The sequence below is a fragment of the Primulina tabacum genome, chromosome 8, assembly GCF_025594145.1.
Source record: "Primulina tabacum isolate GXHZ01 chromosome 8, ASM2559414v2, whole genome shotgun sequence".
In the NCBI taxonomy this organism is placed as follows: domain Eukaryota; kingdom Viridiplantae; phylum Streptophyta; class Magnoliopsida; order Lamiales; family Gesneriaceae; genus Primulina; species Primulina tabacum.
In genome coordinates, this window is record NC_134557.1 from 9,644,849 (window position 1) to 9,668,410 (window position 23,562).

General features: G+C 33.5%; 1 protein-coding gene across 1 annotated transcript; it reads right to left on the reverse strand.

Moving 5' to 3' along the window:
- Positions 1–9,485: 9,485 nt before the first annotated feature.
- LOC142553677 (protein PHYTOCHROME-DEPENDENT LATE-FLOWERING-like) lies at positions 9,486–20,445 on the reverse strand. The gene is given in 13 exon segments (XM_075664113.1): positions 9,486–11,420; positions 11,506–11,544; positions 12,681–12,826; positions 12,904–13,130; positions 14,703–15,609; positions 15,612–16,056; positions 16,137–16,235; positions 16,326–16,490; positions 16,965–17,045; positions 18,577–18,657; positions 18,784–18,848; positions 19,678–19,717; positions 20,123–20,445. Coding segments are annotated over 13 exon segments (3,975 nt in total). The 5' UTR covers positions 20,285–20,445; the 3' UTR covers positions 9,486–9,902.
- Positions 20,446–23,562: the final 3,117 nt, after the last annotated feature.

A 23,562-nucleotide genomic window follows, 5' to 3' on the forward strand; every position in this document is an offset into this window, starting at 1 on the left:
GTCGTATTTTGTTAGTAGATATCTTATTTAGGTCGTCTATAAAAAAATATTACTTTTTATGCTAAGATTATTACTTTTTATTGTGAATATCCATATGATTGATCCGTCTCACATATAAAAATTCGTGAGACCGTCTCACAAGAGACATACCCTAATTTCATAGATCTTTGAGATTAATATTATTACACATATATTTTCCATTTTCCTTTGCCATCTTCAGCCCTTCATTTCAAACAACAAATCGACAAAAAATAGAAGGAGAGTCACCGAGGAAATATAACTTCTCTGCCGTTGTTAGAAATGATTTTTCCAAAAAAAAAAAAAAAAACTCATCTGAAGCAGTCTTACATATCATTTTTGTTAGACATATATTTTAATTTTGTTAAACATATATTTTATTTTGGATCACTCAAGTTTCCCGAAGGATTGAGTTTTAGACACAATAATTCTAGTATCAAATTAAAATAAAATAAATCAATAATAAATCAATCAGGTTTCTAGTGGAGTTCATGAACCTCACACACTAAAAAGAATTTGTCTGTCAAAACTGTTGTTTGTATCAATATATATACAAAAAAAACTAACAGACAAATATGTTGCAACATATAATAGAATAATACCAGAAATATAATCTAACAAAACTAATTTTTATTAGGAAAATATTGAAACAAACAAACCGAAGCTTGTAACAAAGTATAATTTCATTAAAACAGTTTCGTCCTCTTCTTGAGGTGCTTGAGTATCAACACAAATGCATGTTTTCAGGATACAACGATTGAACCACTAGTGAAATAAGCACCAATTCACTACTCCGGCAAACTCGAATCGTACATTTACTTTATCACCAAAAATCAACGAAGACCAAATAAAAAGCTAGAAATATGAAATGCAAGAGAATGCTTGAGTGAGATTTTAAGTGTGTGTGTGTGTGGATTGAGTAAATGGACATATTTATTTATATAAGCTCAAAAAAAGCACACCAAAAGTCATTCAAGAATGTAAAGAGCCAAAAATCTACATTAACTCAAGAATACGCAGAGCCAAATGACACTCACACATTACACAATTTTTCATTCAAAATTAATAATTTCATTTTCCAACAATCCGCCGCATTTGTGAGAACCCAAAAATTTAAAGCCTTGTTCAACCAACACTCCAGTTTTTTAACCAACTTTCAAACAAAATATTCACCAATTTCAATTATGCATTTTGAAATTCATCACCAATGACTAAGCATTTTTGAAATGTGATATTCAGATTATGAAAGCTTCAGTAGACTTCTTCAATTTGAATCATGACTTTATACAGAAGAACTCCTTCAACTGTCAAATCTTCATCAAACGGATACTTGTACTGATTGCTGACACAAAAACAAGTTTTCTTTTGTCTTCTTTTCTTTTATAGTACACAACATAGCAATAAACGACTTCTGAAAAGCTGATAAAGAAACATGACCGTATCTTTGTCTTATAAGAAGTCATTTTTGTACAACTCGAGATGTCGGATAATATGTATTGATTGGTCAAGTGATCTTCTAAAGTGTCGGGTTGGTATGTACGCAAACAGACTTGCAAACCAACTAGAAATAATACTGTACCTTGAGCTTTCTAATGCAGTCTAGTTAGAGTCTTAGAAACAACTTCATACACATGGAGGCTTACTCTATTAGTATGGCTATCTAATAAATTCAGCCCATGACACGATATTGAAGATTAGGTTGTCTGTCTTGACTTCACGTTGTCTAGTTAGAAACTTGTAAACACATGAAAATAACAGTTGAACCTTAAAACACCTCAAAGCAGGTTGTTATCACCAAAATAAAGATATTTAAATCTACACATGTTAGGATTAATTAAAAATAAAGAAAAAAACAGTACTTAATAGTTTAGCATTATAGCCAATATGCATTGGTCCATCCATTCATAAAGTAGTTCAACAATTTAATATGTACTTTATAATTTATGCATCAATAGATTTTCCTATGTAGGTATGTAAATTTTTTTGACATTTTAAAACTTATTACAATAGTGGAACGGCAATAAATATATATATATATATTTTAAAATTAAAATATAAATAGAAATTAAAATTCATATTTTTTGTCAAGAAATTCATAAATTTTAAGAAATCAAATTTTATTTTGAGAAAAAAAATTAACGAATAATTAAATTTTATTTATTTAAAGAACAAAAAGTGAACGAAAAATCTCTCATATTTTTTTCTACTTCTACAATGGATAATTTAAAACCACATCGGACCAAATATATACTTAGTAAGGAACCACACCAACTATTGACTGTTGCCATAGAAAAGTTTGCCTCTTTGTGGAGCACATAACCATTAATTTTCAGGTTTTCTCTTTGATATTCATTTGTTTCTAAGATCTGTATCACTGTACTATTGCCCAGATGAAATATACAAGACTAATTGTTTCTATCCTTTTTGTGAAATACTTCTTTGTATTGTTGTAATGTTGTCCCCACTTATTCAAATCTTTTAAATCATACAGTACGTCACGATTATTGAATCCCAACAAATACTCACTGTTTTTTCTAACATCCTAAATCATACAGTACATCACGATTCGATTCGAGAGGTTTAGGTTGTTGGCAAAAGTTACCAGTTTTAGGTAGTAATGGAGTGAATAGTAAAATGCATGAAAATGCTGAAAATATCGGATTCCACAAATCGTTCATCAATAGAAGTTGATAAAATGATTATTTAGTCGTGAACTAGATTATGTTATCCATTCCGTCTAGTTTCATATTAATCAACTTCGAAATATGGCAACGAGTTTCATTATACTTGAAATTTTACAGTCCATTCAAACATATGGTTCTTGGTCTCGAATCATGCTGCAACTTTTGATTGTTGTCTCATGGAAGTTCTGAGGAAATTGGTGTATCCAGGCCGCCAATGACAGCTGAACCAGTAAATTTAATTGCGTGAATTTCAAGAACTTGCTAGTCAGGTCCTTCCGAAATGTACTATGACTTTTGAGCTGAAGAACAGCATACACACTCGAAGAAAATATGAAAGCATTTCAGAGGATCATGTAAAGTTTGAATACCTGTTTCTGTTGGTTTTCCACTTTGAAATTTTTCTAACATCATATCTTTTACTTTCCAGTATATATGATCTGTTCAAGAATTCTGATAGACGTGAGCAGAATTTATTTGTCAACAACTATTATGAGTTACAATACCTCGGTACCTATCATAGTTGCTCCAACATCCTCGCACAAGTTGGCACATCCTGAAGCTCAATTATTGTGTAAAAAATTAGACATCATTGTCCCTTTAATGAAATTATTGTTTTTCGATTGTTGAGCAAAGTAAAATCTATAATAGTGTCGATAGATGTCGATGTTTTTCAATGTGAATTGATCAAATTGGCCCTCCATATGTGTAAAATCTTAGACATTACATTGATGTTTTTGTAAATATATTTATGTGCTAGAGACTTACATGGTAAAACATCATCGTCGCTTTAAAAGAAATTATAGTTTTTCAGTTGTTGACCATGTTAGTTAAACCGATAAATACATAATAAACAATGATAGTTAAGGAATTTAATAATTAATAAGTAACTTTAATTTCTCATTTTTCCCCGTTTTAGCCACAAGACAACAAGTTTCCAACTTGATTTATAATATAATATAAATGTAAATAATAATGAAATGATATAAATGTATATAAACTATCAAGAAATTGAACAGTGTGTAAAATATTAGACATTACATTGATATTTTTGTAAATATATTTATGTGCTAGGGAGATACATGATAAAACATCATTGCCCATTTAAATGAAATTATGGTTTTTCAATTATTGACCAAGTCAAACCAGTTGATACATAATGAACAATTATGGTTAAAAAAAGAAAAATATTGTTATACTTAAGTAATTATATTTTCAAATTTAATAATTTTTAATGTTTAATGTATATAGAATTCATAATTAGTATATATAATTTTACTTTTCAAATGATAATAAGAAAATACTAAAATATAGTGAGAACAAATTCAAATTTTCTGTTAATAACTTCAAACCTTAGCAAATACAATTATGCAAAAATGAGGAGATAATGATTATGATAATACATTGCACTGGAGATTGATTTAGAGTTGTAGTATTTTTTTCTTTTTTTGAGATAGAATAGTGATATTTCAATAAATATCACAATATAAAAATAAGATGAATATATAAATATTAGAAAAAGGTTAGGTATTTGTAATATCTATGCATAATTCAAGTCAATTAATTTAATTTTTTAACGTCTATTTACTATTCAACTCAATTAACTTCATAAAATATCAGTTGATTTCAATTACTAATTTAATGAAATGAATACCATATTAGTAAAATTGTAGGAAATTGGGCATAAAAGTGGTGAATGAAGTATTTTTTCAGTTTATTTTCCATTCTTGTGTATAAATATATTATTGGTTTTTTTTTTTTTCAAAATACAATTTATGTTCTTAAACTTTCTTAAACTAATATAATTTTTTATTAATTTTTTTATATAACTCATTGACTAACAAATTCCAGGTTTTGAAAGATTTCGAATTTACGATATTCACGTGGTTATAGTTTATAATATAACTTAAAATGAACAATTATTGTCACATGTTCTTAGTTATTCTAATAATTATATTTAAGTTCTATTTTAGATATTCAAAAGATATTTTTTTTAAAATTTTATGAGCATATTTATCAATTAATTGATGTAATGAATATAAAGATATCAATATTATGACAAAAACTTGTGTGAGACGATCTCACGGGTCGTATTTTGTGAGACAAATCTCTTGTTTGGGTCATCCATGAAAAAATATTATTTTTAATGCTAAAAGTATTAATTTTTATTGTGAATATCGGTAGGGTTGACCCGTCTCACAGATAAAGATTCGTGAGACCGTCTCACAAGAGACCTACTTCAACATCATGTACCAAAATATTTTCTTACACTCTTGTATTGCTTAATTAATTAAAATCCATTAAAATCATTATATTTACATTATTATATTTTTTTAATCAATTCAAATTCATTCATATCATTGTGTTTGTTTTGTTATTTCAATTTAGTATTTATTCTGATAAATCATTATTTTTCAATTCTTATAATTGTTAGAGTAGGTGTCCGGCAAGCCAACTTGTGGCTCGATCTTTATTGATTCTAATGTAAAATAATCTTTATTTTAATAATATTTTACGATTTTATTCTATTATGGCATCATACTTTATCTGTATACCCATGCAAGCTGCATATATAAGTCTTTGAATATACAATAGGTACCATGAGGTCTGCATCGCAACGTAAGATCATGAAACTCATTAGGAAGTGTACCGTATATTCTAAACAGGTTCTTAGTCGAATCAGCCGCCTAAAACAAGGATAAAGGTCGCTCGAGCTTGAGACTAGCATATGTGGTGTAAACGCCATGTTTAATTGGCCAGGACATGGAGATGTCCAATCACACAGATGGGTGATCATATGATGATGCACTGAACAACCCTCCCTCGAACTATCCAAGTGGTTCCCACTTATCAAGTGGAATAGTCCGCAGTTATGGTCGTACACCTTTATTCCTTTGACCCGGGACAATGTAGGGGCTATACGTACTAGCATGCACTTTGATCCGTTTACCGACTCCATCGAGGGTCATCAGGTGACGAGATTAGGTGTAGTTTCGAAATACGTAGGAGAAAATGCATTGTAGTCGGGGGGATTCACCGTTCGCCTACGGGTGAAGATATCCTATGTGATCTGATGATTTAATAGTGCAAGGAGTCTCTGGCCAGAGCAAGAAATGTGCTTTAGGGAAATGTGTTTTCCTAGTTGCACATGCCATGCTACTATTAGTACTCAAAGATAAACCACATCGTTATCGAATTCATATGCAACTCTCGATATACCAATGGTTGCAGATTCGATCAGGATATATGTGTTGAAGGGACCGTACTGTACGCTAACCATGACTAAAGGTTCTTGTAGGCACTATCAGTGCTATCTAAGGGATCATGGGGCGATGCTACTAGACGCTCTTACCATGATCCGATGGGTGCAATCAAAAATGAGTTCTGACATTCTTGATCAAGATGTTGATGAAAAGAATGGGGTTAACTAGGGTAAACCCGAATAAGAATAAATGTTATTTGAATCACATGGAGATGTGAACCCACGGCTAGCTGTATCCCTGAACCATTGAGGGTCACGCAAGTATCGGATTCTGTGTTCCCGTTGAGATAGTCAAATTTCAAGTAGTTGGAATTTGGCGACTATAGTTTGATGGAGATCAAAAAAGAAGCTTATAAAGGAGTTTGTAAGCTGATTCCATAGGATGGAAGAAATGGAAGTTGTCATGATTGCTAAATAAGGAAGGAGAGTAGAACTGCTTGTTTTGTGAAGGAGTTCACTAAAACTGACATCTGCCAAATATGGTAACTGCCATATATGATAAGTTCTAAATTTGATAAATGAAAATTTTGATCTTCGAAATTTTCAATTTTCATTATATGAACAAGATTTGTATCCTTGGTACATCGGCGCTTTTGGATCGTCGATCGGGGTTATAATGAGTTCGGAATCATTTTTTTGTGAATTTGGAATTTACTAATTAAATGATCATGCTAGTAGTTGTGACTACTAACATGCACAAATTCTCATATATGTTCTAGGGGAGTCTAGAATTAAATTAACTAAGGAGTTAATTTATAAATTAAATAATGATTAAATAATGTACATATATATTTTATATGATGATATAAAATATGTGTATATGATATTATTATATCATGTATTATTAAAAGTTAATAAATACATTATATATTAATAATATGAGAGTTTTAATATAATGAAGTTATTAGAGTCATTGTGGGAGAAAGACTCCTAATTGGATTAGGAGTTTCACTCTATATATACACCACTAGGACTCATGATTAATAACCCTAATTTTTTGCACACAAAAGATTTTCTCCTTTACTTGATGAAAAAATTCTCACGGCCATGTGTAGTTGGAAGCAAAAGTCATGTAATTATTTTGGATTAATGACTTCATTAGCTTCAATAACAATTGATTAAGAATCAATTAATTTCCCACCCATGATGAAAAGTTCTCGGCCAATTTCAAAAGGATTTGAGAAATTTCGGCCATGTGCAATCTCTTCCATCGCCGCACCGTCGCCGCTGCACCGTCTACGGATTTTGGAAATTCGGATGCTGCAGTCTCAACGCGTAAATCGTTTGGATTTTCTAGTGCAAACCAAACGAAGAAGACAATCTTCGATTGTGGATCTAATTAGGCGATCAAAGGAGAAGAGCTGTTCGTAGGGATATATTAGAAGGGCAAATGTATAATTCTAAATGTCCTATGAATGTTTTTGAACATACGACGACCAAGAACAAAATTTTTAAAATCCCGCTGCCTCTTGAGTGCGAGAATACGATGTCCCAACAATAATTTGTTTTGATCTATCTTTTTCCGATCAAAATGTTGTTTGATGAATTAAATCACGTTATGTAAGGAATAAAAAATATTTTTATTATTAATTTAATTTTTTGTTATATATTATGGATTCACATGCGACACACGTGCTTTCATGCTAGTTTAAATAAGATGACTATATCTTAACATAAAATAAAAAGATCATCATATCTTGAAAGATAACTATACCTTAACTTACAATCTTTTCGGAATTATCTCATTTATTCAAACTAAACTAGAGTAAAACATAATTATTAAATTAAAGATATCAAGCAACATGATTCGATGAAGATAATAGTAAGATCCTAATTCAATATAGCAACATGTCATAGATTTGAAATTTTCATCTTACTGTGGTGGGTTATCACGTGTAATACACATGAGATCACTCCCCTCTTGAAGATCATGGTTGTCCTCAACCATGAGGATAGGTGGTTGTTCATCATAATTTCAGCATCTTCTCTAGAAGTCACTTCGATCTCTTCAAGTTGTTGAAGCATTTCGAGTATTAAGATTAGATGGCATTGGTTCTTAAATTCATTCGATTCTAACTCAAGCCGATCTTGTTCCTGATTGAGGAACCATGGTTCACCATCACCCTCAAGGTAGAAAGAGGCCAACATTCATTGTCTTTCCCTCGTGCTCGTTGGTATTGAAATGACTTTCACATCGACTAAGCCATCCCAAAAAATCTGATTGGCTGTTGTTATAATCTAGCTTCGAATTTCCAGGTACATAGAATAAATCATCCTTGCTGTCTAGTTTCCCTTTGGAATGCTGGTCGATGGTGCCTCATTGGCAGCTGCCATGTCCTCGTGATAACTCATCATAAAGGCTTCGAATTGTTGCTCGGATGCTTTAAAATTCCCCATGACGACTGGCTCTGGTATCAATTTGTCATGGTTCAACGTTATGGATCTTGTCAGGGGCCATCTATTCTGAAATTTGAGGCTCATTAGGAGAGAACATCTCGGTCTCTTGGGTGTGAGACTCGTTGGAAGAGAACCTCAGATATCATAAAATAAGATTGTGAATAATTTTTTTCTGATATTTTTTTATTGATTCAATCCATCAGATCTCTTGGGTGTGGCCTTAGCCCTTGGTGCTCAAGCTGTAATGGTAAACATTTAACATGTTAAATGTGAATGCTGGTCTAATGCAAACAATATCAACTCAAGTTTTATGAAATTGTGTTATGCAGATTGGAAGGCCAGTTATCTTTGGATTGGCAGCAATGGGACGACGTGGGGTGGAAAGTGTGATAACTATGCTGAAAGATGAGCTTGAGCTGGCCATGGCTTTAGCTGGCTGCTGCACTGTGAAGGACATAACTCGAAACCATGTAATGAATGACTGAACGTGATAGAAGCAGCAGGCTGTGATTTTTGGTTCTTCCTTCATTCCTTGTTGGCTGTACCTTGTTTGGATATTGAATGAAATGCACCCACGTGACTTAGGGTTATTGGTGTTTAGTGATTACAATATAGTAGTCGATTCTCATGATTTTCATGTGAAATAATATTTAGTAGTAAACATCATTATGGGGAAACCAGATGAATGTTTTAATACTCCCTGGATTAATCTGCATGTTGATGCATCTTAAACTGTAAGTATTCAAGCATCGTTGAGTATTAAATAACCAATAATGCAGCTCTTCTTCCGGGTAGAAAAGGCTTATAAGTTGGCCAACTTTTCTTTGTTTACAACATCCTCACCCATGCAACACCGTCCAGGGACCTCACACATCCAATCTAATATGATGCCACCCTCTGGGACATAAAGCTTCAACCATTTGTCCAATTCACGTTCGTTATGAGAATAGGTACAAAAAATAGATTTTCCTCTATCAAGTTTGCTTCTTTGCTGCCGGAAATACCGGGGAAATGTAGTATACGAAAGGAATCAAAAGATAAATAACTTCGCTGAATGTTTTTCAGTTATAAAGAAACTGTAAGTTGTGTAATGATATCATTATATACTTCTTATACGCTTCGTGGTATGAGGGAAGGAAAATACATTTATATACATCCACATATTATTAGACTAAACATAATCAAATTACAACCACTACCGACTGTAGCAAAATTGACAGATAGTTTCAGTCCAGTAAATAAAGGAGTAGCTAAATACTACTGCTTCTCTTGCTAAAACATGGATGACTACTTAATCGCTTAATCCCACATAAGTTACAAAGAAAACTATGTACTTCCTCATTTCTACCTACAAGGGCTGTTTAACTCATCTTTCATTAGTAGACATGAGTTGCCTCTTCTATCTCAGGGTCCTTCCTGCTTATGTTTCATTTGCCTCAAGATGCCACCCAACTTTAAGACATCAGCATATATACGAGGATGCCCGAATTAAAGATGATGCACCACCAGACATTGAAGATCAAGCTGTTCAGAATCAGTTGTCCCTAGGCATTGTTTACGGAGTTACTTTTATTCACTCCTTGCAACTCCATTGGAGAATTGGTGATACTGCCAACTGAGCCCAAAGTCTGTGAACTCACCTGTGGACTAGCTGGACAGGCTTCTGGATTACCGGTGCTCATTGGATGAATAGCCCCTGAACTCAATTGTGGGCTCATTGGAGTTCTCTGGCTTATCTGCTGAGGACTGGTCTTTTGTTGTGCTGGTTGCTGCTGCTGGGGTTGAGTCATTTGATGGGCTATTCCCATGCTTGAAGGAGAACCCACCGGTGGAGGCGAGACAACAGCTCGCAGTGGTGATGTCGTTTCTTGCTGCATCTGCTGCTGCTGCAGCTGCATCTGCTGCTGCTGTTGCTGCTGCAGCTGAATCTGCTGCTGCTGTTGTTGTTGTAGCTGCAACTGCTGGTGCTGTTGAAATTGAATCTGCTGCTGCTGCTGGAGCTGAAGTTGCTGCTGCTGGTTCATGTAAATATTCATTCCTGGCATCAACTTTGGGGGACCCATAGCCCCCATTGCCGTGCGCTGCATCTGGTTGATATTAGCTCGGTTCAGAGCAGGGCCCAGCATCGAAAGACCAGCAGATCCTGGGTGAATCTGTCTAGCTCCAGGTATACCTCCAATATTTGATTGTGGGCTACCTAGAATATTTGATCTGTTTGGCACCACCTTTGCCTTGAGAAAAGCAGCTTGTGCTTGTGTAAGTGTCCCAGAACGCATAGCGTTACTAATATTTGAAGCCTGGCTCAGATTCATGGGGTTCTGGTTCATGCTACCCACATTTGATATAGGCCCCATCGGTGTTCCACCCACTCCCCTAACACCACCTATTCCCATGCCACTGTTGCCCAAGCCTCCCAGCCCAACCATGTTATTGCCAATATTGCTCATACCTACAGTTCCAATACCAGTCATTATTTTCCTCTGCATTTGTGCCTGCTGCTGCTGCTGTTGTGGTTGAAGCGGTTGCTGCTGCTGCTGTTGCAACATCTGCAGTTGGATAGATGAAGGCTTATTTGCCATGGGACCACCAATCTGCATATTTGCATTCTGAGCTATATTATTCAAATGTTGCATTGAATTTGGTGGAAGGACCATTGGCGATCTTTGAAACTGGGGATGCTGCTGTTGCATTAAGGAGCGCTGTTGTGGTTGTGGTTGCTGCTGCAAAGCTGGTGGTTGTTCAGGTTGCTGAGGTATGGATGGTAATGAAACCCCAGGCATAAGTCCTTGGGAGATTTGCAACGTCTGAGCATTTCCTGGAGGTAGCATTCTCGGGCCAGGTACATTCTGCATTGAGTTTACTGATGCATTGACACTGTTGCTAAGTTTGGAGATATCATTGAGTGGCTGACCAAAAGCTCCAGAAAACTGCTGCATCTCTGATGCAGATGCAGAACTACCAGGTGGAATTCCAGGAGCATTAAGTTGATTGATTGAGGCATTATTTGTTCGAACTGGTTTTGGTTGGACATGATCCTCCATGTGATATCCATCACGTTCCATCTGCAAAAGCATATATCATTAACCAAATGTCATTAACTTCTATACTTGAATGAAACGCAGTAAATGAATGATAGACCAAGCATACCAGAGAACAGAACTGCGCTGCCAGTAGATCAGCGGCGTGCTGCAGGAGTCGAGAGGCATTAGTAAACAACACATCATGAAGATCAGAAAGGAATATCCAATTGAAGGATCATGCTTCTGTGGCCAAGTCAAGACCATAAAACTTGATGTAATGAATCATATCCTTCAAGTTTTGGTTTTCATTTATGTATTATGTAAACTTACATTAGCTCCCAGAAATTAAGAATAGCTTGTTAAAACACTACCATGCCTGCTTATCTTATAACATTTATACACATTGAAATTGTCGCAGAAGAAGGGCATAAATGTAAATAAATGGCAAGCGCCATGGCTGAAGTTTTACAAAGGATAAAGTATATTTATATCAATAGCCCAGACCTTAAGATTGATTATGTAGCTTGCCGTAAACATGTATGCTACATATTTGGTTGAATTGGAAAATGGCTGGAACGAGAATATTATCTTATACAAGGGAAGCTGATATGTTTGAAATGTTGAGCAAAAATCTGAGTGCAACATCTTCCAAGGAATTTTTGTGACTTTGAAAATCTGTGCTTTGACTTAATTTTGATTATACCCACCCCCCAAAATTATCCTCCGAGAAACCACCACCTAATTTCTCTTGCCTATCACAATTCACATCCATTTCATCCAATCTTCCTTGTTACCAAAATTGGATCAGAGAAATAGGTACACAAATTGTCAAAGCATTCCGCTTTCCTATATTTTGCAAATATTCGCATAAATGAGCAGGATGAAAGCTTTTCTCTATATCTCATGTTTTTCAGCTTTTCTTTATTTTAAAAGTTATTCTAAAAAAAAGTTACTCTTTTAAGTCAATATAGCAAGTAAAATGAATAATTCCTTGAAAACACAAGAGGCATCTGCTATGAAGAAAAACATATCCGCATTGCTAAATGCAGAAACTTTCAATATTTCACAGAGAAATAGGGATCTCTGTTGAGTTTCACATGTAATAAAAAGCAAAGAGGCCATTGCTTTTAGTATTATCATGTACCTTAGCAAGAAAAAGAATGTGAATATTGGGAGAAGAAAAAGTCCAACCCTAAAAGCTGCTATACTGTACTACAACAAATTGTTATATGAAAATAACAGAATGGCTACATCACAATCTATCCTATGCACCACAAAAAACAAGAACATATGCAAACTCACAGTATTGGGCAACGTTGGGAGGTAATCCTCTCCATCCAGGTACTCATCATCCTCTATTTCTCCGATGCAGTATGCCACTGCATCATTTGGCTTCTCTGTCATGATCATCCTAGTTCTTGCCTTCGGAACATATTCTACACCACTGCCTGACAGATACCCCTTGAGATTAGCAGCATAATTAAACAAAATTTTTATTATTTTCATAATCTGCAAGACAACAAACCTTGAATAATGCGTTCTGTCTGCAAAAAGTTCAAGATCCTTGTCTTGAAAACATTCATATGGCCTCCTACCAGCGACTTTGACAATGGCATTTTACACGTTTCATCATTCAAATTCCCATTGCTTGAATCACTGGAGAGCTGTAGCAGAAGAAGTTGACTAGAAAATGTATTATGTTTCCTGATAGGATACTCATCTACCTTGTTCTTTTTACGGTTAAGTTGACACCTGAAACAGGAATATATGACACAAACAGAACTTGATAAGATGGGATCATAAAACTGCTACATGAAAGAAAAACTCTCATACAAATTAACATTAATATTCAAAACAAAATATATCAACCTACACAAATCATAATGTCTAAAAGCGACAGAAGAAACTTCTGCTACGAAGTTGCAAAGAAAAAGGGCCACATATTAACACATGCACGTGTTTCATAGTTTCCAAGACCGTGCAAATGGTCACCCCCGGGGTTGGGGATCAGTGAAAGGAATAACTACAATCATATTTTTAGGAATGTCGATATTTCAAGGAACGGGAGTCAGGTCTCTAGTATCAAAACACATCAACTGGATTTTTTAATGGATTTGGGAATGTTGATTCAAGCTTCATTCTCCTAAATGTTCATGAGTTGTCCAAAATATGAAACAAGTGCTTACATGCTATTCAAGAAACTTGTGTTTGATTAAACAAGATTGGACGATTATACCCGACTTTTAAGCTTAGAGCTTCAGTTAGGGTGAGAGGAGGTAACAATGTTAGACTTTGAGAGGATAGATGGTGGGGGGATTCTTCTTTTAAAGATATTTTTCCAGCTTTATTTCAACTATCAACAATTCACAATCTACGGCCTATAGTTCATTTTGTCCTTTTTGATAATGTCACGTCTACTCATTCCTGGGATTTTCATTTTAAAAGGGCTGTGAGAGATGAGGAGATTGTTCAGTTGTCTGAGTTACCTGGGGTTTTAGATTCTTTTAGGTTAGTTGAAGGGGTAGATGATTTTCTTGAGTGGCGAGGGGATTCTTCGGGTATTTTCTCTGTCAGATCCTTCTATGACTCTTTTTTTCCACATATTCGCTTTCCCGTTTTTCCTCTTTTTCATGTTATTTGGAAAGTTCCTGTCCCAAAAAAGATCCAGCTATTTTCTTGGACAGCAACTCAGGGTAAGCTACCGACCTCAAAGAGGATTCAAAAAAGATAGCCCTCAATTGCTTTGTGCCCAAACCGGTGTGTGTTGTGTAGAAATGAAACAGACACTCAGGATCATATGCTCATCCACTGTTCATTCACAAACAAATTGTGGGCTAGAGCTTTGCAAGAGCTTCGATTGGTTTGGGTGATGCCTAAGTCAACAAAGGAATTATTCTATATGGATTTGGGGCAGCTTACTGGTACCAGGGGAAGAATTTTTTGGCAAGTGGTGGTTCATTGCATATGCTGGACGGTGTGATTGGAAAGAAATCGAAGAATTTTTTATGACAAGGAAGAAACTACAGAAAAATGATGGGAAAAAATCAAGATCAACATTGCAATGTGGATTGAAACTCATCAATATTTTAAGAATGTTTCGATTTTAGATTTATTGAGAGATTGAGAATATGTGTATCATTAAGATAAATTTAATATTGTGTGCTTCATGATGACAGTGGACTACTAGTCCACTGATGTACTCTTTCTTATGTTATTATTAATAAAATATCGTTTTTTATATAAAAAAAAAAGATTGGACGAACATAAAACTCGTGAATATAAAACTCAAAATGCTCATCATGGCAGCCTGATCGACAAAGATACCTCATTGACACCATTTCAATCTTCGAGAATCGCTCAAGTATGATTTGATCAGCCAAAGGTTGATTTCCTACAGGAGGACTGCTCGCATTTATTGGAACACTCATATTGCTAACACTGGCTGGAGAACCAACTCCACTTATAGCAGGTGTTTTAGGAAGAGAATTGGATCTACGTTTTGCAGCAGCTTGTGCCTGGTTTTGCCGTTGCATGGATTCATTAGCACTAGACGTCAACGATGGGTTGCCACCAACACCAACAGAAGGAACAGATGTGACTGCTGATTTATCCTTTTGGGACGATATTAGTCCACTAGTTACAACTCCTCCAAATTGAGGACCAATCGAACCACTGGAAAATTCTCCAGATTTTGACGATAAAGGAGATTGAGGCAAGCCTCCAGCAGACAAGCGAGGACTTTGAACAAATTTTCGCTTTTGCAAAGAATCCTCCTTCCTACAACTATTTTCAAGAGGCTGACCAAAATTATTCCATGGAGGTTGAGGGAAACCAGATCTCATGAATTGTTGGGGCATTCTTTGCTGCAATCGTGACTGCTGGGATTCAATTCGGGTTGAGTCTGATTCTCCCATGTGCATGCGACTGAGCTCTGGCTTGTCCAATCTCTCTGTCTCAACAGGTTCTTCCTTCAAGCCATATCTTAGTCCTTGTTGCCCAATAGAGAATGGAATTACACCACCTTCCTGAATTAGTCCTCCTTCAAAGACCTGCTGGGAGAACTTTTGCAGACCATTGTTAGTATACTGAATTCCTCTTGCGATTGACTGCTGCTGCATCAATGTGTTCTTCCAGTGTAAATCAGATCCATGAATGTTGTCGGGTTGTGTTCCTGTGTGTTGTGGATTGCCCTCAACACCCATATGTAACAGCTTCGACTTTTTGTTCGTAGTGGAGATGATTGCCCATCTGGATTTTCTCTCTTACCATGAGTGGAGGAAGCACCATTATCCGAAAATGGAATCATACCCTGCCCACCAGGCGAAGCTGCTGATGAATTCAAAAGAGCTCCAGACCGGTGATCCTTCAGATTTCTCGGGCTCGCATCACCAATTTGAAACTTAGACTGGCTCGATACCAGAAGCGAATCCATATGAAGGCCATCAGACCCAAAGCTGTTGTTCCTTCGTGGGAGCATAGTGCTCGACACGTTATTTTGAGTACTCAAGTTCTCATGGGTAGGCTGCTGCACCAAAGACCCCGAATCTCCCAACCTTGAGCAATCAGGAACTCCGTCGGTACATGCCTTTTTTAAGTGAATGTTATCGGTTGAGAACACAGAAACATCGGAAACCTGTCTCAATCGTTTCCTCCGCATGCTACTTAATGCAAGGTTTAACTGCAAATAAAATACATACTAGTCAAATAACATGATGTCCTTACAGCGAGAATTAAAGAAATCAAGTCACTTGAACAAACCTTAGCAGTTACTAGATTGTCAGAGAGTCTATCCAGCTGTGGGGTGGGGTCTAGGTAAAGCTGAGGTTGTAGGGCCCTTAAAATCCGGGACTCCACTTCCTAAACCCAAATATAATAACCACATAAGGCAACTGATTCTTCTGGTGTATGGAGAGAGAGAGAGAGAGAGAGAGAGAGAGTATCACTCACCATCATGTCACCATAGGTCCAACCACTTTTGGAAATAGCAGGAATATCCTTAACTACATTTTCTAGAGACATCCTAAGACAAACTCTGTTAATGATGGGAATACCATCCCCAGAAGCCATTCTACTATGTTCCGATTCAGGATAGCAATTCCGATAATCACGCACCTTCAATTTGAATACAAAAATCAGAAACTGTCAACACGTAAACAAGCACATTAAGCAGACTCAGCATGCAATAAGAATTCATCGGATGGTCTAAAAGCGACAATATAATAAAAAAACCAAAACAGAAATTGAGGAAAATGAGGAAACAGCCAAAGCAATGCTCCTGAAGGTAAAAATGAAGAGGGGATTAAAGAAAATTTAATAGTGTCACCATAAAATGAGCCATTAGGAAATATGTTAAGAATACTTTATTGAGAAAAATATCCTCATATCTTGTAAAATGGAGAAAAAGTAAACATATAGCAGAAGTTTCCGGACACAATAAAAGACTATCGGAGGCATTTGGATATCCTACAGAGCATATAGGGGTAGCCTGCAAGGAAATCTCAAGCACGATAACTGAATGATCAACCAATTGAAGCAACAGTGAAATTCTTTCCAGGTAATTTTAACACGGACAATCAAGTATTATACCTCGCAGACTAGTGTCCCATCAACATACTTGCATGGTATATCATCCAAAATATCTCCCGGCAAGTGTCCAGACTCAATTGCCTTAAATTAAAAGAATGCATACGCAAGTAAAAAGAATCAAAAGGAAAATATAGATCAAAGCTAATGTAAAGGCCTCACAGCTACAATAAAGAACTTGAGCCCAAAAGAATTGCAGCTCAGATAAATATGCTAAGAAGTCAACAAGTAAATGATACCTTAGAGAGCTGCAAGCTTTTACAATTTTTATGACCGTTTAGAATAAAATCAATACATTTGACAATTGAAATGATAGTCAATACATCTTTATCGTAGCACCAAGCTTGTAAAATTTTATGATCCATATAGGTTAAATCCAACATACTTAAGTAGTTAACAATCCAAATGATTATTGATACATCTCTTTACCTTCATATTTTCTTCAGACATAAATTGAAGAATGTATTCCATTAAATAAATAAGCTGTTATATATAATTTGCTAGCTATTGGCAATCCTTCATTTTATCAAGAGAATGATATTTATTGCAAGATATCATTATCGTGAATATGTGATGACAAGAATTCAAGCTTACGACGAAAATGTAAAAGTCTATCAAAGAAGCTTGAAGTCTTGGTCAACAAAATTATTCGAAGAAATCATTTTTCCGAAAAATTGTAGAATATACAGTGATAAAAAAAATGGAGCTCTTTTCTAAAGAAGTTCTTGTTGGTTTAACAAATGCACATAGCTTAATGGGAAGAAGTTCTTGTTGGTTTAACAAATGCATGTAATTGTATGAAGAAATGTATACAGGGGGTTAAAAAAGGAGTTTAAAAATGGGTGGCGATATGTTCGATTAAGCTTAATAGCTTATACACTAGAAAAAATGGCCACAAGGACAACGAATACAGTAAAAAAATCCAAAATTATTAGTGATAAATTGCATCAACAAGCTGCTTTCAGGATGTACTGTTCCAAAACTAACCAACCATGCGCTAGATGAAATCTCTAGGTGTGCACTTTTAATAGATAATATAGTCTGGAGTTCAAAGTACAAATGAAGCATTTAAAATTTGTCAAACTATAAGTATTTGCACTGAAACTAAAAGGCATTTGACCAAAAAAATTAGATAATATAAAGCAATGACAAAATTGTCTTCGAGAAGAAAGTCTATACGGGAAGAAAATAAAAGGATCTATGCATTAGTTAATCCTTCATGAAATCAAGTTGATTACAAGACCCTCATTCCATACTCATGTCTTTCATTGATGATGTCATATTATAGACCACACAAACATATAATTCCAACCATGATGTTTCATTATTTCATACTGTGCATTATTGAAGTGTCCTTTAACATTGAATTTAGTACAAAATTCATAAATGAAGCACAGTTATTGGCAAGTTCACACATGGTTCCCCCTAAGTGCAACGATAATTTAGACACTAGACAAGCTTCACTAAAACTTTTCCTATAAGCTTCAAAATTGAGTTAGGAACTAAAAAAAGATTAACTTGTGCAGTCAACAGTAGCATCCAAAGATACATAATGCAGAAAATATGTTATCTGCTAAGAGTTGAATGAAATAGAAAATAAAACATTATCACCTACCGAAAAGAAGGTCTCTGATGTTCTATCATATGGATGCAAAAATTTAGGAACTTCAATAAAAGGCTGGCGACCAGATTCATTCTGAAAAGAGAAATGTAGAGGTTAAGCCAACTTGAAATGTAAGGCTGTTGCAGAAAAAACATCTTTTCTCCACAAGCATTTTCATTTCTTCTACCGAGTCAAACTAAAATTAAATAGGCTACAAACCTCCAAGGGTTTCCCGACTGTATAACCATTTGGAAAAAGGACAAGCGTGAAGGATACTTCACGATCTGAGAAAAACAATGAAACAAGAAAAAGTAAATCACAAAAGTTATAAAAATTGTATGTTTAGAAGGGAAAAAAATGTAAGAAATATGGGACAAAAAGATCAACTCTGGGTGGTTCTGAATCAATGCTTTAAACTGGCTTGTTTGGGAGAAATTCCATCTGAATTGAAAATTGGATTGCATGTAATCCGATTATACTTTAGAGGAATTCACAGATTCTTGTTTTGGTGTATGGTTTCACAATGTTAAGAACTATAGATTACAGAATGACTGACTGCACTGTGATTATAAAGTATTCTTATTGTAATCAATAATAATGATAAAAAAATGAAAAATTTAACAGTGTTGTATCATATTCCTATCACTTCATTGTTAAAAAAACACAATAATTGGTTAAAAGACGCAATCAATTTGTATTTGCACAAGCCATAATCAAAATATAATTTAAGCATGTATACAACATAGTTGGTATTTTTTGTTTACAAGAACGATATTTGAAATGAATTTTATGCATGTATAAACATAGTCGATATGCAATGGAATTGCAGCTTAGAGCAAGAAATGATGAGTATGATCATAACTTTATGTTTGAATGGGTTATTTTAATCTATTCACTTGGATATTAACTTATTTGCTATTGTGCACATAGAAACCATTCATTGTGTGTGGCTTTCTGAGACTTTAGTCTTTGATTCCAGATTAAAGAAACGAGAAAGCAATTTATAATTGAAATTCATGGATCATGAATTTTTTTTTATGTTAAATTCTGTGTATTTAAGCAATATGTTTCCTCACGACCAAAAAGGGGCGGAAGAGAGAGACATCAGCTCACCCGAGATTTCAGCAATGCCCTTGTTCTCATTGGCCTTTTCCTGCAGAGAAAAACAGAATTCATCACCATAAAGAAAATTGAAAAATCAGTAATTTAGCAGGTCTTATCGGCCATTTCCTATACTAAATAGACGAAATTAATCAACAATGTCAATGTATCCGCTAATCCATCTTCATAAACGAATAATGGTTTATCCAGTAACATATACACCTAAACAATCACACAACTGCAAAAAAATGCAAAATAAAAGCTACGGAAGTGCAACAGCAAAAGAACAAAAACTGCAGACCCCGAGCTCGTTCTGAGTAACCACGAATCGAATAACCCAAAACCTTACGACAGTGAATTATGACCAAAATTTCCCAAATTTGGTGTAAAAAAACAATCTTTTTAAGCGCTTCACGTACATGTGCATCCACTGCAGATATCCCATAGAAAAGCATACCGTGAACTTCCTCGCAGAAACAGAATACGGAGAGAGAACACTCTTCCTTTGCGACGTCACACTCACGACATCTTTCTGTGCTTCTTCCTCGGACGCGACCGGCTGTACGGATTTGGGCCGAAACCTCTTGCCGATCTTGGAGAGATTAAATGAAATCCCCATATCTTCGGGGATTTCTCGTGGAATTTGAAGTCGTTAATCAAGAATCGAAGCTCAAATTCAATGCACTATCAACCATTATACTGTGAAGGAGAATTGAGGAATAAAGTCTGTTTGCGTGTAGCGAGTGCTTCAAGGGCGTTGAAGACCGAAAAAGAAGAGAAGAAGTTTTTTAATACTTAAAAACCTAATTGATCAAATTATGTCTTTATTTTTAAAATCATCTTCATAAACTTTATATTTTTTCATTTAAAAAAACTATCTAAAAAATAGTTATATTTTAAAAATGATATTTTTCTTGATGAAAAATTATACGAATATTTATATAAATATTATTAGTAAAAGATTTAAAATTAGTAATAAAAAATGTTAATATAAAAAAATTAATTTTAATTGTCGAATCAAATTCCAAAATATATTTAAAAAATTTTATCAAACACCAAAATAGAATCTCAATTCCATGGATTTAAAATCAAAATCTAATTTCAAACCTCATCAAGTCCACGGAGTTGGACATGTATATCAAATATTAAAGGGCACCAAAATAGAATCTCAATATATATTCGTTCTTTTATACTATATTATTATTAAGCATGACACCTTAGAGTAACTACTATAAAGAACACCAAAATATTTAATTGCATAATTTCCTTTCTACCTTATTAAAAACCACATCAAGTCACTCTATATTTTACGTAGAAAAAATCTAAACAGAACTTCTTTTTTAAATTGAACAACTCTTCTAAATAAAAAAAAATTTGTGTTAATTGTGTAGTATTATTTGATCAAATTAATAATAATAATAACACATGCAACACATGTGTATCTAATCAGGGCCTTACCTTTTATGAGGCCATGTAGGTCACCGCCTCAGGGCCCGGTTCTTGAGGGGGTCCAACATATATATTTTAAATTGATGACCTGTTGAAATAATTTTTTTTTGCACAATATTAATTTAAAAGATGAGTAATTTGATTATTTTTTGTTTATAATTGATCGAACTCGATTTTTTCTTTAAATTCAGTTTGAACAATTTAAATAATATAAAGAGACTTTGGGGCATTTGTTGATTTTGGAGAAGTTAACAAGTTAGTCTTTAATTATCTTGATGAAGTATTGTATAGAACTTCAACATTTTTTTAAGATGCTACAGTGTTTAACAAAACTGAATGATTTATTCTTAAATACTTATATTACCTATAAGATTTTGTTAACTATTCTAATAACAGTTGCATAAGTAGAAAGAAACTTGTTGAAGTTAAGTTAATAAACACTTATTTTCGATCAATAATGTCACAAATAGACTAAATAAGCTAGTTATGTTGTTAATTGACAAAGAAATAATATTATACCTAGATTATACAAATTTTATATATTTTTTCCTCTAAAATAGCTAGACAATTATTATTTATGTAATTATTTCAAATATTTATTGACTTGTTTTTTTATGTAATATATTGTTTCTTGCGTATTTATTGTATTTATTATTTGCTACCTGAATTTTAGCAACAAGATAATTTATTTTTAAATTTTCGTTTCAGGCCACATCGAACACAGATACGGCTTGTTGTATCTTGTACTAGTATATATAAACACACGGTTAGTTATCTAACACATAACTGTAAATTATTTATAATATTTTTAAAAACATAATTGTATTATAAAGTAAAAAGAAGTTATATAATTAATATTATTAGTATATGGAAAGAAATAAATGAGATAGTACGTGAGATTAAATTGAAATAAATTGTGGATAATATTGAAATCAAATAGAAAACATAATTTAGTATAAATTTACATGGGATTTGTAAATCGTTGGATACGTAATTTATGTATATATTTGTAATTTATTATTATAATTTTTGTAAGTATATTTCATGAAAATGGTGGGAAGTGTTGTAAATATAATCAAATCTCTGACAAAAATATAAATTTTGTTTATAAATAACTTAAATTTCTAAAAGCTTAAATAATATATATGTGTGTGTGTATTCTATATTTAAACTTTTAGAAATTTAAATTTAAAAAATTAAATATAGTCTAATGAAAGATCATAACAATACTTGCTCAAATGAAAAGTAAAATGATTATTTTATTTAAAAATCATTTCGGATAAAATTACTGTATATTTATAACATGCAATGTTCTTGAAAATCCGACTTGAACAACCTATCACTGAATTTATTTTAGAAAAATTAAGGCATTTTTTTACATCTTTACATTAATTATATGGGAAGTTTCAAGCTACCCTAAGATATTACTCCAATTATTCTTAAGAGGATTTAATAATATATATTGTGTCTATCAAAAAATTAATAAACCTCACATGTAACGATAAATGTCAACTTTTCATTTATGCATATCATTGATCGTGCCATTGATCGTGCCATACACAAATAGGTATGGGTACAAGTGTAAAAATATGATACTCATTTTGGAATAAATCATTGATTAAACATTCTCAAGTGTTATTTATTTAAGTTTTTGGGTATAATTTGGTACATTGGACAAGAGAATGATTGATAAATAATTCTCTTTATCCCACGTTTGGTATCTTTTTAAAAAACCCATGATATTGATAAATAATTTTATACAAAGATAAAATATCTCTTTTATGATATGTAATACTTTTAATTTAATGATAAAAAACATCACAAATAACTTAATTGCCCTCAATATATAAAAATCATAAACCATATATATGATCAAGTTCTAAATTAGTATCACTAGATGATAATTATATAAATGATTTTTATAAATCTCTGCTGGTAGGTAGAAATTAAAATCAAATAAATATTTTTATTTATTTTTATACATTATATAATATGATAATTATATAAATGAACTCGAGATAATTATATAAATGATTTTTATAAATCTCAATAAAATTATTAATATCACTCGATTAACTTTAAAATTTGATATTTGACTCGACTCACAAAATCAAGGGCTCAATTATCATATTATATAATATATAAAATTAGGTAAAAATAAATAAATCATGCAAGCACTGTCGGCGCATGAACAAATAAGAAATATGAACTCAAGTAACAACTTTGAAATTATAAAATTTATTATAATTTGGTTAATTTTGTCATTACAATCTAATATATAAATTCAATCGCTCTTATTAAAATCATACAAAACATTAAATATAATATCCTACAATCTACATCTTATTTATCATTAACTTATCTTTATATTTTATTTCACATGTTTATCATATCATGTGTACCAAACTATGCCTTGGAGTATTATACATCAACTGGATAATTCATAAC